Source organism: Taudactylus pleione, unplaced genomic scaffold (assembly GCF_031769625.1).
Source record: "Taudactylus pleione unplaced genomic scaffold, aTauple2 ptg000053l, whole genome shotgun sequence".
Classification (NCBI taxonomy): domain Eukaryota; kingdom Metazoa; phylum Chordata; class Amphibia; order Anura; family Myobatrachidae; genus Taudactylus; species Taudactylus pleione.
The window spans coordinates 9,313,401-9,330,255 of record NW_028284455.1 but is presented as its reverse complement, the minus strand read 5'-3'; the positions used below and the strand labels follow the sequence as shown (position 1 = coordinate 9,330,255).

General features: G+C 42.6%; 1 protein-coding gene across 2 annotated transcripts in view; it reads right to left on the bottom strand.

Annotated features, from left to right (window-relative positions):
• Window positions 1-520: 520 nt before the first annotated feature.
• Window positions 521-16,855, bottom strand: part of OXNAD1 (oxidoreductase NAD binding domain containing 1) — a 71,905-nt gene continuing 55,570 nt past the window's right edge. For both annotated transcript variants that reach the window (XM_088463269.1, XM_088463263.1), the window contains exons 8-9: window positions 8,130-8,238; window positions 521-927 (exon numbers count right to left, since the gene is read on the bottom strand). In XM_088463269.1, the coding sequence (XP_088319395.1) occupies window positions 773-927; window positions 8,130-8,238 (264 nt within the window). In that variant the 3' untranslated portion in view covers window positions 521-772. The remainder of the gene's footprint in view (window positions 928-8,129; window positions 8,239-16,855) is intronic.

Here is a 16,855-nt window from a genome sequence, read left to right as displayed (position 1 = left end):
TTCTAGTAGCTCCATGCCGTGGAGTTACTGTGTTGTGCAGAGCATCTTGTCATGCGACTTTTTACCTTCAAATGCGTCTTACTGGCACAGCGATGTGAATAGGAAGCGCAAGCAGCTCCTGTTGATTAAAATTATATGTGGCATGCCTATATTCTGTGTGTGACGGCGGGGGTATCTGCATACTAAACGTTACGTTACAGTGTCACAGCCACTGACGTATTTGAATGTAAAAAGTGTCATGAAGAGATGCTTGCCACTACAGTCACATTTATATCATTCCCTGGGTAGTACTTTCTGTGGGATAATGTAAGCTTATGAACCAGGAGACCTGAGCATGTACAGTTACTCTGACATACAACAGAAATGAGACCTTTTAGCTCCTCCCTAACTCTCCAAACACCAATTTAAAACTTGGAGCTTGGCCATGTTTTCCTTACTGTGAGAATCAGTAAATGAGACTGCAAACACCAAATTTCTGTACACAAATTTGAAACTTAAATAAAAGTCAACAATTGATGAATTGTATATAAAATATTCCATATTTATCTCCTTTTGGTTTTCTTTGACCTGTAGTGGACTACCAATCGTATTACATTTAAAATCATGGCTTGACAAATATTTCTTAGATAACAGTTCTTCTTTTAAAATGCTTTTTCCGCCGTTCCATTTCTTGTGTGTCCATGTGTGTCCCTGAGAACAGAGTGGTCACTTGCAGCACCCGGTTATCACTTTACCCTGGACACAGGAGCTGGCTCTTCCTTACGCCTCTCTGCTACCACCACTTCTCAAAGTAAATATGTTCTTTGGGCACTAGGAGGTCTTCAAGTTGTTTGCACATGGCCTCTATCATAGGAGGTGGTCCACATATGTAACACAGATGATCACTAGAAACATGATTTGCTAGATGATTTTCAGAGATTCTTCCCTCTACAAATATAGGACAAAAGGATGTCATTGTACTTTCAGTGGCTGTCAAGCTCAGCAATGCATTTGATGTTCCCTTACAAAGAGATAATGATGCAGCATTTAGAATTAAATTAGTTAGTGGCTATTTCATCTGTAAGGAAATTAAAAATAGACTCTCCAAAACAGGGCACATTTTTAAACTAAATTGAAAATACAATTTGTATCCAAAATATTCTATATAACCATACCTATGGCATAGACACAGAGACCATGCAGAAACAGCAGTCAGTAGTAGCACTGCTATTTACCCCGAGCTGAGTACAGAAGAGATCTCCTGCATTCGGTTAAGTAGCCCAGGTTACCACAGTACCCATTATTTTCGGGTTGGTATGAGATCCCGGCGGACGGGATGCCGCTGGTCAGAATACCAACAGCGGCATCCCGACACCAATAAGGAAATAAAGTAAGACTAACCCTTACCCCCCCCTCCCTGGTGCCTAAACCCAACCTCCCCCTCCCCGCACCCTAAACCTAACACTCCCCATGTGCCTAAACCCAACCTCCCCCGCACCCTAAACCTAACCCTGCCCCCTATTGCCTAACCCTGCACCTTAACCCTCCCCCTAATGCCCGTTACCTTCGGGATGCCAGCGGCCGGGATTTTGGCCATCGGCATCCTGCACGGCGGGAGGCTGACTACATCCCATTATTTTCAATGGTAACTGTGGTATTCTACAATTTATCAAGCTTTTCAATGTTCGACTCCCCTGATAGCTGATGCTATATTTAGATGCTTTTAGCTATTGTAGATTTGCACATATGCAGCCTGTTGGCCATGAATGTACATTTGGCAGGCCAAATCCCAAACCAAGCTGCAAAGCAATAGCATAAGCTATCACTTTACTATTTTCTCTTCGCTGAGATGGGCTCCTATCAGTGCCACTGTACTGCTGTGAGCCCCTTAATAAATAGCTCTAAAGAGGCATTCCAAACCGCTGTATATGCGACAATAAGGAATTGTAATTTTCGGAAGATCATAACTAATACATACTTTTCATGTGTGATTATATTTAAATGGTTTGTAACTGACTGTGTGGCGCTGCAGAGTTTTGTGGGCCTTACAAACAATTATAATGATATCAGCGAGTTGGCAGCAAGCTATTGCCTCTATTATATCTTGAGCTCCAAGTGTTTAAACCAAAATGGTCCCAAATGTGTGTAGTCCTAACACAACAGGAAATAGCAGCCATGATCTGATCAGCAACAAGAAGGCGTAGATCAGGTTGTGGATAACCAGTCTGTGCTGTCTGCACTAACTGGGCATCGTATAATCCATTCTGGAGCCACATTTAGTTACTCGTGTAAGATAAGCAGTCCAATCTCATAGCAAGTGGGCAACAGGTAATACTGGAAGCATTACGTGCATAAAAAGATCTAAAAAAATAAATATAGCAAAGACAAAAAGATAAGACAAGCTACCGGAATCTATATATGCAGTAATCAGTTTTTTCTGAGATATGGTGCACATCATTGCACAATGATCAAGCAAGTCACTCAGGCAATCATTGGCATGGGTACATGACCTACCTCTAATATTAATATCGCTACAGAAAACTCTTAGCATTGTGGGCATGCAACTAAATAGAAAAGGACTAAGCAACGTACACTTCTTGGACTGTCCGCTATATTCAAATCGCCACATTCTATCATGGTCCAATAGTGGCCAGTAAGTCACAAAACACAGACAACAGACTACAAACTTAGAACATCTAAACAGATTAACTTCGATTATATAAAAAATACATAATTTAGAGGCTTTTTTGTTAAAATCAATCATTACTAAATGGAGAAAAAAATTAAATAAAATGTATGATGTGGTAATCAAGTCAACAGAACCAACCTGCTTGAATTCAATGGTTGCCATCATTGAAATCCTCCTACAGGACTATTCTGCTATTTAATTTAAGCCTAAATGCCAACTCTTAATGGTTAGTGAAATATTCAACTGCAGGAACTGAAATACCATTTCTTTTAACAAGGCACAAAACAACAAATGTAACTCAATTATGGTTTGAGAGTTGCTCTGAATTAATGCACTTTTCACAAAATAAATCAAACTGAGAAACTTCACTTGTACAGTCTATTAAACTTAAGTATAAAGTTCTATATAAACATTAAAAAGCATGCAACCAGTAAAGACCCAGCCATATGTTCCCATAAAATCCTAGTTTATGTGCTAGTATGGTCAGGCAGAAAGTGTGACATTCCATCACCTTTTGTGTTCCTGAAAGGGATCGCTCGCATTTCAGAACAAAGATTTTCCAAAGCAAGACTTTGTAGCCTGATGGCTTTATGGTCAGTTAGCTGACCAAGACACCAATATGTACAAGGACCGCAAAGACAGGAGTTATGAAGGAAAATGACAGCCTTTTTGTGCCCAGGTTTCTATTTTCTCTATATGTCTTAATGGCTGCGTTCAGCTTGTTAGTAAATAGATAGATATGTGTGGTTTGATATCTCTCTCTGTTAGTTATGTCCTTTAGTACCATAGTCAAGTAAATATCTTTCTCATGTATGGCCATTATAATAAGGAAGAAGGGAAGGGGAAAACAATCTCATGTTTTTTTCTTTGAGCACTTTCACAAAATCTCTCTCTCCTATAGAGATAGATAGATAGATAGATAGATAGATAGAGAGATATATATATACAGCTCTGAGCTCCATGTGTGCGCTGTGCAGGTTGCTGTTGATGCTGCCACTATGAAGGATAAGGTGATGTTAACACGTCCATATCCTCATTGTGCCAGGCAGCGTTTCTGATACAGTATGTTGAACATACATATGATTTTGACATCTATAAACTTGTGATTTGAAAGACACTAGTCTTGAAAAGGGTCATAAATTGGACCGAAACGTCGACACAACCAAATATGGTGTCTGACTTTAACGTCTAAAAGTTTTTTGAAGAAAAATGTCTCAATAAAATCAATAATTTTTAAGTGAGTGCCTTCATCTGAGAAATTCACAGATATTTCTTATATTTTGGAACCCAAGGGTTTGGAGAGCACCCTGAACATATAACTTTTTAAGGTGTGAGTGCAGTATATTGGACTATATATATATATATCTATATATCTATATATTAGGGGTGAGCGGGTTTGGATTTCTGAAATCCGAACCCCCCCGATACGAGGCCGATCCGAGTCAGGCTCGACTTTTCCCGCCTGACTCGGATCTGAAATCGAGGCAAAACGTCATCATCCCGCCTTCCGGGTCTCGCGGGTTTTGGATCCTATATAAGGTACCCGCGTCGGCGCCATTTTCTCACTCGGCTGTGGAAAGTGAAGAGGGAGGGTGGGAGTTCGGGCTGGCTGGGCTGTGTAGTGTAGTGTTGTAGTGTAGTGTAGTGCTGTGCTGCTGTTGTCCATAGGGGATGTGTCCACTACTTCAAAGACCATACGGGCTGGCTAGACTGTGTTGTGCAGTCAGTTGTCCATAGGGGCTGTGTCCACTCCAAAGTCCTGTGCAGTGTCCCAGTCCTAAAGGGGTGCTGTAGTGTTGTCCAGGGGGTGCTCTGTCCGTCAGGGGTGCTCCCCCCAAGTGCAAAAAAAAATAATATTTTTTCTGTGTTTGTGAATTGTGTGCACTGTGGCTGCACGTGCATCAACAAAGGAGCAGCGCCAAGCGTGCGCCTGTGTCCCATAAGTAAAGGGCCGGCTGGCTTGTCCGATAAAGGGTGCTGTAACCCCCAAAGTACACTCCAAACAAAAAAAATATATATTTTCTGTGTTTGTGAATTGTGTGCACTGTAGCCGCACGTGCATCAACAAAGGAGCAGCGCCAAGCGTGCGCCTGTGTCCCATAAGTAAAGAGCCGGCTGGCTCATTTCTTAAAGGGTGGTGTAACCCACAAAGTGCACTACTCTCCAGCAAAAATAAAAAAATATTTTCTGTGTTTGTGTGCGCCTTAGCCGCACGTATATATCAATATAACATAAATGGAGGACCAAACTTTCTCCGATAAAAATAAAATAGGGAAAGATCAAGAACCACTTCCTCCTAGTGCTGTTGCTGCTGCTGGGAGTTGTTCATCATCCCAGAGAGGAAGTAGGAACACCACTACTTTTACTAAACAATTGACCCTCCAACAGTCCCTAGCGAGGAGGATGAAGTACGACAGCAGTCATCCTGAAGCAAAACGTATAACTGAGGCCTTGACTGCTATGTTGGTGTTAGACGTGCGTCCGGTATCCGCCATTAGTGCAGTGGGATTTAGACAATTGATGGAGGTAGTGTGTCCCCGGTTCAAAATCCCGTCTAGATTCCACCTGCATCCTCAAAGCAGCAGCGACAAGCGTGCGTCTGTCTGTTAAAGGGTGGTGTAACCCTCAATAAAATATTCTTCTTTTTTTTTCTGTCTTTGTGAAATGTGTGGGCTGTAGCCGCACCTGCATCCTTAAAGCAGCAGCGACAAGCGTGCGTCTGTCTGTCTAAGGATTACATCGGTGACAGCATCCAAGTAGGCATGTCAGACACATGTACTGGCAGGAAAAAGAGGCACTGAGTTGCCCCCCCTCCAGTGTGCACTCCGAAAGAGTGTTTAGTGCAGCCGGGAACCTTGTCAGCAAAAGGCGTAGGAGGTTGCTTCCACAAAATGTGGAGAAAATGATGTTCATAAAAATTAATTATCAACTTTTCCAGGGAGACCAGCCTCCAGAACGTACAGAGGGACCTGTGGTGGTGGATTCCAGCGGGGACGAATTAATACTCTGTGAGGATGAGGATGTACACAACACTGAAGAGGGTGAGGAATCGGTGAATGAGGAGGATGAGGACGACATCTTGCCTCCGTAGAGCCAGTTTGTGCAGGGCCAGATTAATTGCCAGCTTGTTTTGTGGGGGCCCAAACGAACCAATCATTTCAGCCACAGTCGTGTGGCAGACCCTGGCGCTGAAATGATTGGTTTGTTAAAGTGTGCATGTCCTGTTTATACAACATAAGGGTGGGTGGGAGGGCCCAAGGACAATTCCATCTTGCACCTCTTTTTTTTCTTTGAATTATGTACTGTTTGGGGCCTAGTTTTTTAAACTGCCATCCTGTCTGCCACTGCAGTGTCACTCCTAGATGGGCCACGTGTTTGTGCCGCCCACTCGTGTCGCTTATCATAGTCATCCATCTAGCTCGGTGCAACCTTTTGGACATAAAAACACTATTTTGAGGTGTGAGGTGTTCAGAATAAACTGGAAATGAGTGGAAATTAAGGTTTTCGAGGTTAATAATAGCATAGGAGCAGAAAAACCAACACATTCTGTGATTTTAGCTGTTTTTACGCTTTTTAAAAAAAAAAATACAGATCCAAAACACCGAAGGGTGGTTTTGGCAAAACCAATCCAGATCCAAAACACGACTTAAGATCCAGATCCAAAACACGAAAAGTGGCCGATGCACACCCCTAATTATATATATATATAGTGTCTGATTGTATATTTCACTTTATTTTAAGCTTTTTTTTGTGCCTATCCTAGACACCCAAGTCTATGTTAGAGCATGGGTTCTAAACAATGACCAATGCCACAATCTACTTTAGTGGTCTATGTGCAGCACAGGCCTCATTGTTGTTTCTACCTGTTGGCAGCTATTATATCCTAGCCTAACAGAAAAACCTGCATGTGACAAACCACTGGCTATATAACTATATCTATACAGGGGATGTAGTTATGAGAGGTCTCAATCCTGGCAGGGGATTTAACATAGGTGTCGAAATACCGACAGAGACCCCAACAGGACCCCGGACCGATCGTCCAGTGCCAGGGTTACGCAGCGATGTAGCCGGGGATATGGGGGAGGGGGATTTAGGTATGGGCAATTTAGAGTTAGGCACCCCCCTGGGGAGGGTTAGGGTAAGGGGGGGGGGAGGTTAGGCCGCCGGCATTTCAATCCCATTCCCTATATAGCTGTAGTTTCTGCTCCATCAGTGTACAAATGGCTTTCACAGTGAATAGTTAAGGAATCCCCACATTTTGTAATATGGAGATGGAAACAAAGAGACACGTAAAGAGACAGAGAAATACACAGACACAGAGAGAGAGAGAGAGAGAGACACAGTGAGAGACAGCGATACACAGAGAGAGAGAGAGACACAGTGAGACAGAGAAATACACAGACAGAGAGAGACACAGTGAGAGACAGAGAAATACACAGACACAGAGAGAGACACAGTGAGAGACAGAGAAATACACAGACACAGAGTGAGACAGAGACAGTGAGAGAGAGAAATACACAGACACAGAGACACAGTGAGAGAGAGAAATACACAGACACAGAGAGACACAGTGAGAGACAGAGAAATACACAGACACAGAGAGAGAGAGACACAGTGAGAGACAGAGAAATACACAGACACAGAGAGAGAGACAGAGAAATACAGAGAGAGAGAGAGAGAGAGAGAGAGAGAGAGAGAGAGAGACAGAGAGACACAGTGAGAGAGAAATACACAGAGAGACAGTGAGAGACAGAGAAATACACAGACACAGAGAGAGAGAGAGAGAGAGAGAGAGAGAGAGAGAGAGAAACACACAGACACAGAGAGACACAGTGAGAGACAGAGAAATACACAGACAGAGAGAGAGAGAGAGAGAGAGAGAGAGAGAGAGAGAGAGAGAGAGAGAGACAGAGAAATACACAGACAGAGACACAGAGAGAGACAGAGACACAGTGAGAGAAGTGAACAGTGACAGACGCACAGTGTGCGATAAACGTCTAATACATGTATGCACTCGCTTCTATGTGACAAAAAACAGCATAAGAACTTTTAAACAAGAAATTTTTCTTTAGAGGGAAAAATGCCACCAAAACGAAAATGATGCCTCTGTTATTACCTAAACTATTGTTAGCGGACTCTTAGCTGCTGAAGACACTGTACAAACCTGTACCTATATATAGCATTGCGACAATAAATAATTTATCTAGGATCGTTTGTACAACTAGCTTATTAAATGTACTCTTAGTAAATGCATATGTAGTTTATGGCAATGAAAACATCTCCTCTCAGTCTTCCTCTTGCTAAAAATAATCCTGAATTCATAAAACAGTAAAAAGTCTCTTCAACTGTTGCGTATTTGTCAACATTCCATAAGCTAAATGGCCTCTGCATTCCTGAATATCGTGTTTCAATAACTCATGATGGATATTTGAACTATGTCCAGCCATAAGGACCCACTCACCAGTGATAAACGGCTGTAGTTCTGGACAGACTGGTGAACTCTGTTGCGTGACATGGAAATGGCATGTTATTTTTCCAGGAAAACTGTGCATCAAATTGAGAATGTTTTTCTGCAAGAAAAAATACATAATAAAAATAGTTATTTGTAGAATTAGTCAGGAAAGGAATAGGAGTGTGGAAAATACATTGCCCTTAGTGTCATATTCAAAAATGGATAACATCTAGGGTACAGAGATTAGGGTTGCCTTATGTTTCATGTTAGATGCATTTGTGTAGAGAAAAAGAAAAAAAAAAGAAAAACGACAACATCCCTAACAAATTACTATTCCCAACAATTAATAAATAACACAAAAAATGAATACAGTATATGTGTGTGCATACATACTCAGTGGCCACTTTATTAGGAACAACTGCTCATTAACTCCATTGGATATACATTAAAACCGATGATGCCGAGTCCTATTTGTCGCCCGCTTCCTGGGGTAACAAAATAAAACGGGGACCTGCGGCCAGTTGGGAAGCTGGGTTCCGGGGACTGATGTCAGCATGCCCCTATAAAAGTTACTGCTTGGTCATGTGAGCCATCACCATGCAAAAAGCACTACACTGCAGAAAAATCATATTCGGGGAGGGATGGGGTCGGGATATCTCCTCCAACCAGGCATCCATAAATTCAGCGCACACAGTCCTCGGGTCACACTAACAGTGCATGTTTTCCATATCTCCTGGTGGAGCACTATTGCAGTGACTTTTTTACTTTTTTTTCATTCAAAGGCACACTAAACAAGAAACTAAAAATGCCGCCCAAGGCACACCATCAGTTTTTTTTTTTTTCAAGGAGAGACAAAATATGCCTCACGGCAGTAATGCTATTATGTCAACAGGGACCAGAACCTCTAAGGAATGTTTCCAGCACCTTCCTGAATCCAAAGCACAAAGTATTCACTCTGTTCTGGGGCAAAGGGAGATCTACCGTGTATTAGCAATGTGTACCTAATAAAGTGGCCACTGAGTGTACATACACATACTGTATACAAACTATATTCATTTTATATATATGTCTACAAAAAGCAGCTAATGTGGTCTGGCAAGATAAAAAAGGCTAAATATAACTACTTCATTTACCTTTGTGTGCACTATTTCTAAAAGCCAACATTTGCATTCTGAAAGCATTAAGGCTGCTGATTTCCTCCTGCGTGCAGCTGTGAAGGTGGCAGAGGCGAGCAATTTCCATTCAGACTGAATGTAGCCAACAAGCGAGCGGCAGAGAGCAGTTTACAGCCTTTTGTTCCCACCATTTACCCCAAGCGCAGCTTCTCCCTATCCCACTGGGCACTACTTATACTCACAATAGGGCAAGCAGCCGGGAGGAGTTCCAGTCAATAATAAGCACTGGCAGGTTACTGTTTACAGGCTCAAATGAGCTATTCTAAATATAGAAACAAATGGCTGACTTATGTTTTGTACAATTTCACATACGCCTCGGATATCGTCGTATACATAAATGACAAAATTCCAGAACAAATGTAAACAGGAAACTAAAACTAACAAAACCGTTCTAATACATTCTTTTTTTATCTTATTCCTAGAACTGTATGTTGTTTCAATATGAGCACAATGTCCACAAATTCTGTAAATCGCATAATATAGCTGCTCCCATGAAAGCATGTGATTTATGAATAAACAACATTGCATTCTATGACTAATACTGTGCAAGCACGAGAGAACATAGCGACACAACTGCTGTGGTCTAACAAACACGTATCCTGACTATTACAGTATGGTATGGTCATAAAAGAATCTAATCATATACTGTACATAGAAAGATCTGGAATCTCAGGATGAGATCCACTGATTTAGGGCCGTATTAAATTCGCGGCGAAAACTGACATTTTTTTCGCCATTGGCGAAACTGCAGTTTTAAAAAAAAAATATCCAAAATGGCAAACAGGCGAAAATGGAGAACCCCCCCCATAAAAAAAAAAACTGGAAGAAGATTCTCTCCAATCCAGACCAGGAGAAAAAAAAAAGCAAAATCCCTATATTTGGCTAAAAATGTGGGGATTTCTTTCAGAACCCTAATGATAAATTCCCACCAAATTTTTTCAGAAGTTGCGAACTTTAGTGAAAAATGGGCGCGCAAATCTTGGGTGAAAAAAAAAATATATCGTCGAAAATTATAGAAAGCAATTTTTCTTCCAGGAAATTAGAAATTACTGTTCCACATAAATTGTGGGTACGTTAAAATAAGTATATTTTCGTGTCGTAAAAACGCAATTTTAAAAACCGTTAAAAAAACCACCTGCTGCGACCGCGTGCGATGTTTAAAACACTTGACATCCATACAGCCCCCTAAAAAATCAGACCCAATACGTTAAAACTATTTTCAATGGTGTTTGGAGAAAAGTTTTCTCCGATTTGCACTTTTCGCCTGTTTTCAAAGTATCTCCAAAAACTCCATAGGCAAAAACAGGCGAAAAAGTTTTTCCACCAAAAGGCAGGAGAAAAGAAGTGCAAAATCCATATTTTGGGGTACAAATGTGAAGACTTGGGCCCTGATTCAGAGCCGGACGCTCTGACCAGAGCGCTCGCTCTGAATCAGGGCCCACCTCCATTAATATGGAGCGTCCTCCTGGACGCTCGTATAGCTGTGGGTCACCACCCACAGCATATAAGAGCGTGCAGGATGATGGTCGCGATGGTCTTGACCATCGCGACCATCGAAACTGCGAGCAGAAGCCTGCGGTTGAGTTTTTCAACCGCAAGGCCAGGAGTGATTTTGGCTCCATCAGAGCCAAAATCACTCCCACTGACATCACTAGTGATGTCAGTGGGGCCGGCTTCAGACGGTAGGCGTTCCCTTGGGAACGCCTCCGTCTGGCAGGCACGCCCCCGGCACGCCCACCAAAGGGGGAGTGCTGTCAGTCAACATCGACAGCACGCCCCCTTTGATGAGACACTCCGAGAGAAGGAAAGTCCTTCGCTCGTAGGGTCTCGCGCATGCGCACGACGGAGCTCCCTCCGTCGTGCGCATGCGCAGTGCAGACCATCGACCCACTTGCGAGCGGACAGCCGCTCGCGAGTGGGTCTGAAAGAGGGCCTTGGTTCAGAACCTTTTGGACACCCACCTAATGACTAATAGGGCAAAAAAAAATTAAAACATTTACTTAATTGACCCGTAAAAAAAACATGTCATTTTTGGGGAAAAATGAAAAAAAAAAAGTGTTGGAAAATGGAAAAAAGTGGGGGGCCTGGTACTTTGGGGGGCGATATATGATGAGACAGGCGTCTTTGAGATTGCAGGATGCTGCAGCTGGTGTATTTTTGAGATTTTTTTTTAAATCTTCATTTTAGAGACATCATAATATACTAGTACCCATTTTCATGTACCCCGAATTTAACCGCTGTACTTATTTTTCTGAAAAAACATTGCTTTCTATCATTTGTCCACACATATGCAAATATCCATGTAACAGCCCATTGTAACATAATAAGTTCACTAAACACCTTTACTAGGGCTACTACTACAATTCTATATTCATTCTCAGGGTCACTGAAGCTTTTTATGGGGTACAAGACTGATTTCCCCGCCCAAAAGAGATGTCCTTTTCGCTAGTTTCGCTTTGGAGAACATTCACCTATCCGCGTGTTTTACAATTTAATAGGACAAAAAGCCAGGACGGGCATGGAGAAAACATTGCGGCAAAACAAGCGAATGAGATGAATTCAATCCGTTTTTCACCAGACGGCACTTTCCGTGGCTAATTGAATTCGGCCCTCAGTGGAAAAAACGCCTGGATTTGAATTTCGGGATTGGTGCCTACAATACAGGGATTTCCGGGATTAAGCTGTGCACACCGCATCTTTTCTTCAGCCCGGGGGCAGCGCTGAGCACTAGAATCCGTCAGCTCAGTTGCTGCCACTCGGGGTTCCTACGACTGTGCTATGGTAAGCGGCTATGGTAAGTGGAGGCCTGGCTGAATCCCTGGACCCTGTCTGACTCTGAGCCGGCTGACTGGCTGGTTTGGAAGTCGGTTGGTGCCACTGCCTGCTAGTGCCTGGGCTAGCCCTGCCTACACTCTCTCTGAATGAAGACTAGAGTATAAGACTACAGGGTGAGTTAACTGACTGTGTTGTGGCACAGTGTCACGCACAGCCTGGGTTTTGTTAGTGTGGGCCAGGGACTAATAATATTTTCATTAATCAACTTAAGTTCGGGTATCGGATTGATCCCAGCTTGCCCACGCCACTGTCTTCTGCTAAACAAGTCTAAAAGCAGATCAACTGACATCAGAATCACACCATATTTGGGCATATGTAGGTCTAGCTTGTGATTTTCTGTATATTGATTGATTAGATTGTTTAAATGACTTAATCACATTTTGAAATCTTGACAAAAAAAAAAAAGTTACATTTGTACCTTCTCTGTTAAGCTGGGTATACACTATACGATATGTGTACCCAGCAATACGATGGACGAAACCCCCCCCCACCCCACTGACAGGCTGACATATCGGTCGGCCGGTACACATTAGATGACGTGGTATCTGACTGCCCGATATGTCGGCCCCTGCCTCATGAGGTCGTCAGTCGCATCATCAAGTTGAGCTGTATATAGGGACGACCTGACGATGCGGCTGACGACCAAACAGGAGAGCGCAACAGCTGACATAGCGGGTACACACTAGACGATTTTGACAATATGTCGTTCTGTTCAGTCGGAATCGGGCATATTGTCTGAGAAACTGTATAATGGGCCTGATTCATTAAGGATCACTATTGCTAAAGCGTCCTCAGACGGCCGATTGTTACATTTATGCATGCGCAGTATGCATCGCAGTGCACATACACGAAGCTACCACTGCGATCGGAGAAATGCAGGCGTGTCTGATCAGTTAAAAGCCGTTACATGGGTGTGCAGAAATTAGCCAGTGCAATTACATACGCAGCGTGTGAGGGGCCAATGGTACTCAATGTTACCGATGCAACATGCAACAATGCAAAGCTCCATGTTTATGGAGGTTTGCAAGGTATTATGTATGTGAGATAGCAGTAGTGGGCATCTCTATGCTGGTAGTGTGATGGCATTGCGATAGCAATCATTAGAATATTTTCACAGTAGACCTGCGTGCGATTACAGAGCTGCGATTGCAACAGCTATCCATAATGAATCAGGCCCATTGTGTACTAGGCTTTACTGTCACTCATTCACTCAAACTTATCTGCTGAAACCCTGACTTTCCCTGGTTACATTATCTTGTAAGACAATGTGACTGCCATGCTGCATGTGTCCTGACAACATTATAGCTACTGTGCCTGTGATATATGTAGTGCACAACCAGGGTCCCAGCACCACCTTGTGCAGCCTTAGTTACAAATGTGCAGATGGAGCCTATGATACCGACAGCAGCAGATGAATTAAGCAGGATGGACAAAACTTCTACAGACACAGGGCCTGATTCACATATGTACGCGATGCCGATACTTATGCAGTTGAGCGATTATTGGCCTGCGTGCGCGTCAACGTACCTTAGCGATGCCACACGCAGCAAGGATTGACATTCAGGGACAGTTTAGAGGAAATTACGAGGAGTGGTAGCAAAAACGCAGGCGTCACTACCGCTTTTGGGGCGTGTCTCAGCCTACAACTGAATGCAAATGTACAAAGATGAAGCATCGGTCGTCGCAGATCCTTAGATAACTGACTTTGAATAACACTATGGTCGCGCAGAAGGGCCGCGTGTACTGACTTCCAATCACACTGTAGGGAAAAAGTTGCTGCGAGTGACTACGGTAATGTACCTGTACACATGTGCCATGCGTTATCGACGCATGTACAATTTACAGATGATCATTCCTCCTCTCCATAAGTATCACTTTCAAAAAGCGGTCATTTTTGCGATGATAGCTTTTCGGATAAGAGATACTTTTCCCTGCCTGGTCCTGTCCTAGCGCATGCACCGCTTCCATTCACAGAAGCGGCGCCCGCGCAGCACTGATTACAGCTGCGGTAAATATAAATTAGAAAAAAAAATATATATTTTTCAATGTTCTCCGCGACGCTGCAACGCGAAGAGTCTCCCCTCTGTGTGTTCCCAGGGCACTTGTAAGTGCTACTTCAATTGTGTTATTTTATTAATTGCTTATAGTAAATAAACAGTTAATTAAGCACTAACAAGTGCCACCAGGGAACGTACAGAGAGGACAGATGCTTCACGATGCAGCAGCATGCAGCACCGGGGAGGGAGCATAAAAGGGGGAGGGAGGAGAAGCTGTATGACGCTACAGTCCCACCGCTTCACAAGCTGCTGTGTAAACGGCAGCTTGTAAAGCCTTATGGGGGCTATACGCCAACTGAGGATGGCATACAGTAACACCATCAAATCCGAAAATACATAGTTTTAGGTATTTGATGAATGGTAACATTTCTACATTCCCATACTAAAGTATGGGTAGGGTGGAAATTAATGCAGCAGGACTGTTACCAGGCGATATCAGTGATATCTCATGTATTACTAGGACAGGTGAACAGAAGTGAAAATTAAAAATTACTTAAATAAGTAATAAAGAGTGTGAAACCGTTAATAAAGCTGGGCATACACTATGCAATTATCTGTCAGATATCTGTCCAATCTGGCTGGTTGGAATGAAAACCTGGTAATGTATGGGAGCAAATGACAATCGACCATATGATCTTAAACACTGGAAAACGGACAAAAACAATTGTTCAAATGGGTTAAATTCAATTAATTTAACCAGTTTGTCTGAACAATCATTTTTTTCTTGTTTTCCAGTGTTTGTGAGCAAATAGTTGATTGTCATTTGCTCCCATACATTACCTGATTTTCATTCCATCCAGCCAGATTGGACAGATATCTGACAGCTAATTGTAGAGTGTATGCTCAGCATTGGGAATGATGAATAGAACCCTTGGAGAAACAAAGTACCAACCAATCTGCTCCCAACTGTCATTTTTCAAACATAGCCTATAAATTGGCAGTTAAAAGCTGATTAATTAGTATTTCATCTCCTCCAAGCTTTAATACAGTCAATCTCCCTCTGTATCTGTATTTATCTCAGTAATATCACCAAAACCTATGGTAAGACAAGCAACCACATTCCATTAGCTCATTTTATTAGTGCTAAGTAAGCAGCAGATGACTGAACACAAATAATGTAATATGACCTAAGAGATTGTTTAGGGACATAGAAAATGATTGATTATGTTAATTGGTCATTGCTTAAAAATGATTCTCTGGCTGCATATCATGTGGTTATCTGTGCATGCTCAAAAGTATTCTTTGAAATTAACAAAACAGTAGCACTGAATTATACACACAGAAGCATGTGTACGTACTGTTTATTAATCATGTTTGAATAAAATTCATAAAATGGTTACATGTTTGGGCAGCTAGGCCTGAGATTATCAATATAGCCTGGGCAGTCAGCAATTACATAGGAGGAGATGATCTGGGAAAAGGCCTCTGGCTGTGAATCGGCATTTCTAACCACCTGTGATTCAGCACACTAGAGACTCATATCACTGACCTCTGCCGTAAGGAAAAACTGCTTAGTAAAATAAAAAAAACTACAACAACCTGTATTGCATAATATAGTGAAAGCTCCAATTTATTGTGGGAAAAAGGCATATTTGCTGTCACTCTATGTTAACGAATGAATCATCACTAATAACAATAAAATAGTATTAAATGCAGATTTAAAAGAAAACTCATAAATAAACAGATGATATGAAGATGTGCGGTCACCGCCAGGCCCATATATGATTCAGAAGTGACCCAGATTGTGTACCTCATCCAATTTGCCATCCATTGACACAAAAAATGTATTAAGAGTTATGGTAGACTTACCTTTGTTAACTCAATTTCTTCAAAGTCCATAGGATCCACAGGGATACCATGGGGTGTGTGTGGTTGGAGTGATCCAGGCATCAAACAGTTAAGCTTTAGCTCCCAGGATGCACTAGTACTCCTCCACATATACCCCGCCCCCAGCCAGACAGTTTTGTAAACAAGCCCAAGACGGGAGAGATGAAAGAGGAGAATGAAGAACATTACTCTCAAGAAACACTCTCCCAGAAGGAGTCCGTGATCAAGAGAGAAAATATCCAATGAGGCCAGGTGCGTCAGGGTGGGCGCCCTGTGGATCCTATAGACTTCTTAGAAATAGAGTTAACAAAAGGTAAGTCTACCATAACTCTGCCTCAGATGATGCGTCAGAGTCCGAAAGCTGGATAGACTGAGAGGATGATACAGTCCGCCTATGTGCTTTGGTGGCTAATGGTCTGTCCGCCTGTAACCTTTGCTGAGAGGCGGCAGACGTTTGAGCCATATTCTAAACTGAGTGGGCTAAATATCCATTCAAGGAGGATGCATAGGGGATACCGACATAGAAGGCTGTTGTTGTGGGAGTTGTCAACAACGATCCACTAGCTGCATCATAACCTGGCATAAGGAGGACACCCAGGTGGCTCATATACAGGGGCTGGTAAGGTGGACTGGTGAGCAAATTTAGAACAATTAGCACATAGACCATCCTGAATGAAGTCCTAAGAGGGCAAGCCTGCAAAACAGGATTTGTATGTAATCAGCACAGGGGCTTCCGCCTCCTGTTTATCCTTGCCTTTAGAAGTCAGAAATTTCCAACAAGCAGCACACAATCCGTGTATAGCTTAGTGGTTCCCAAACTGTGTGCTGTGCACCCTGGGGT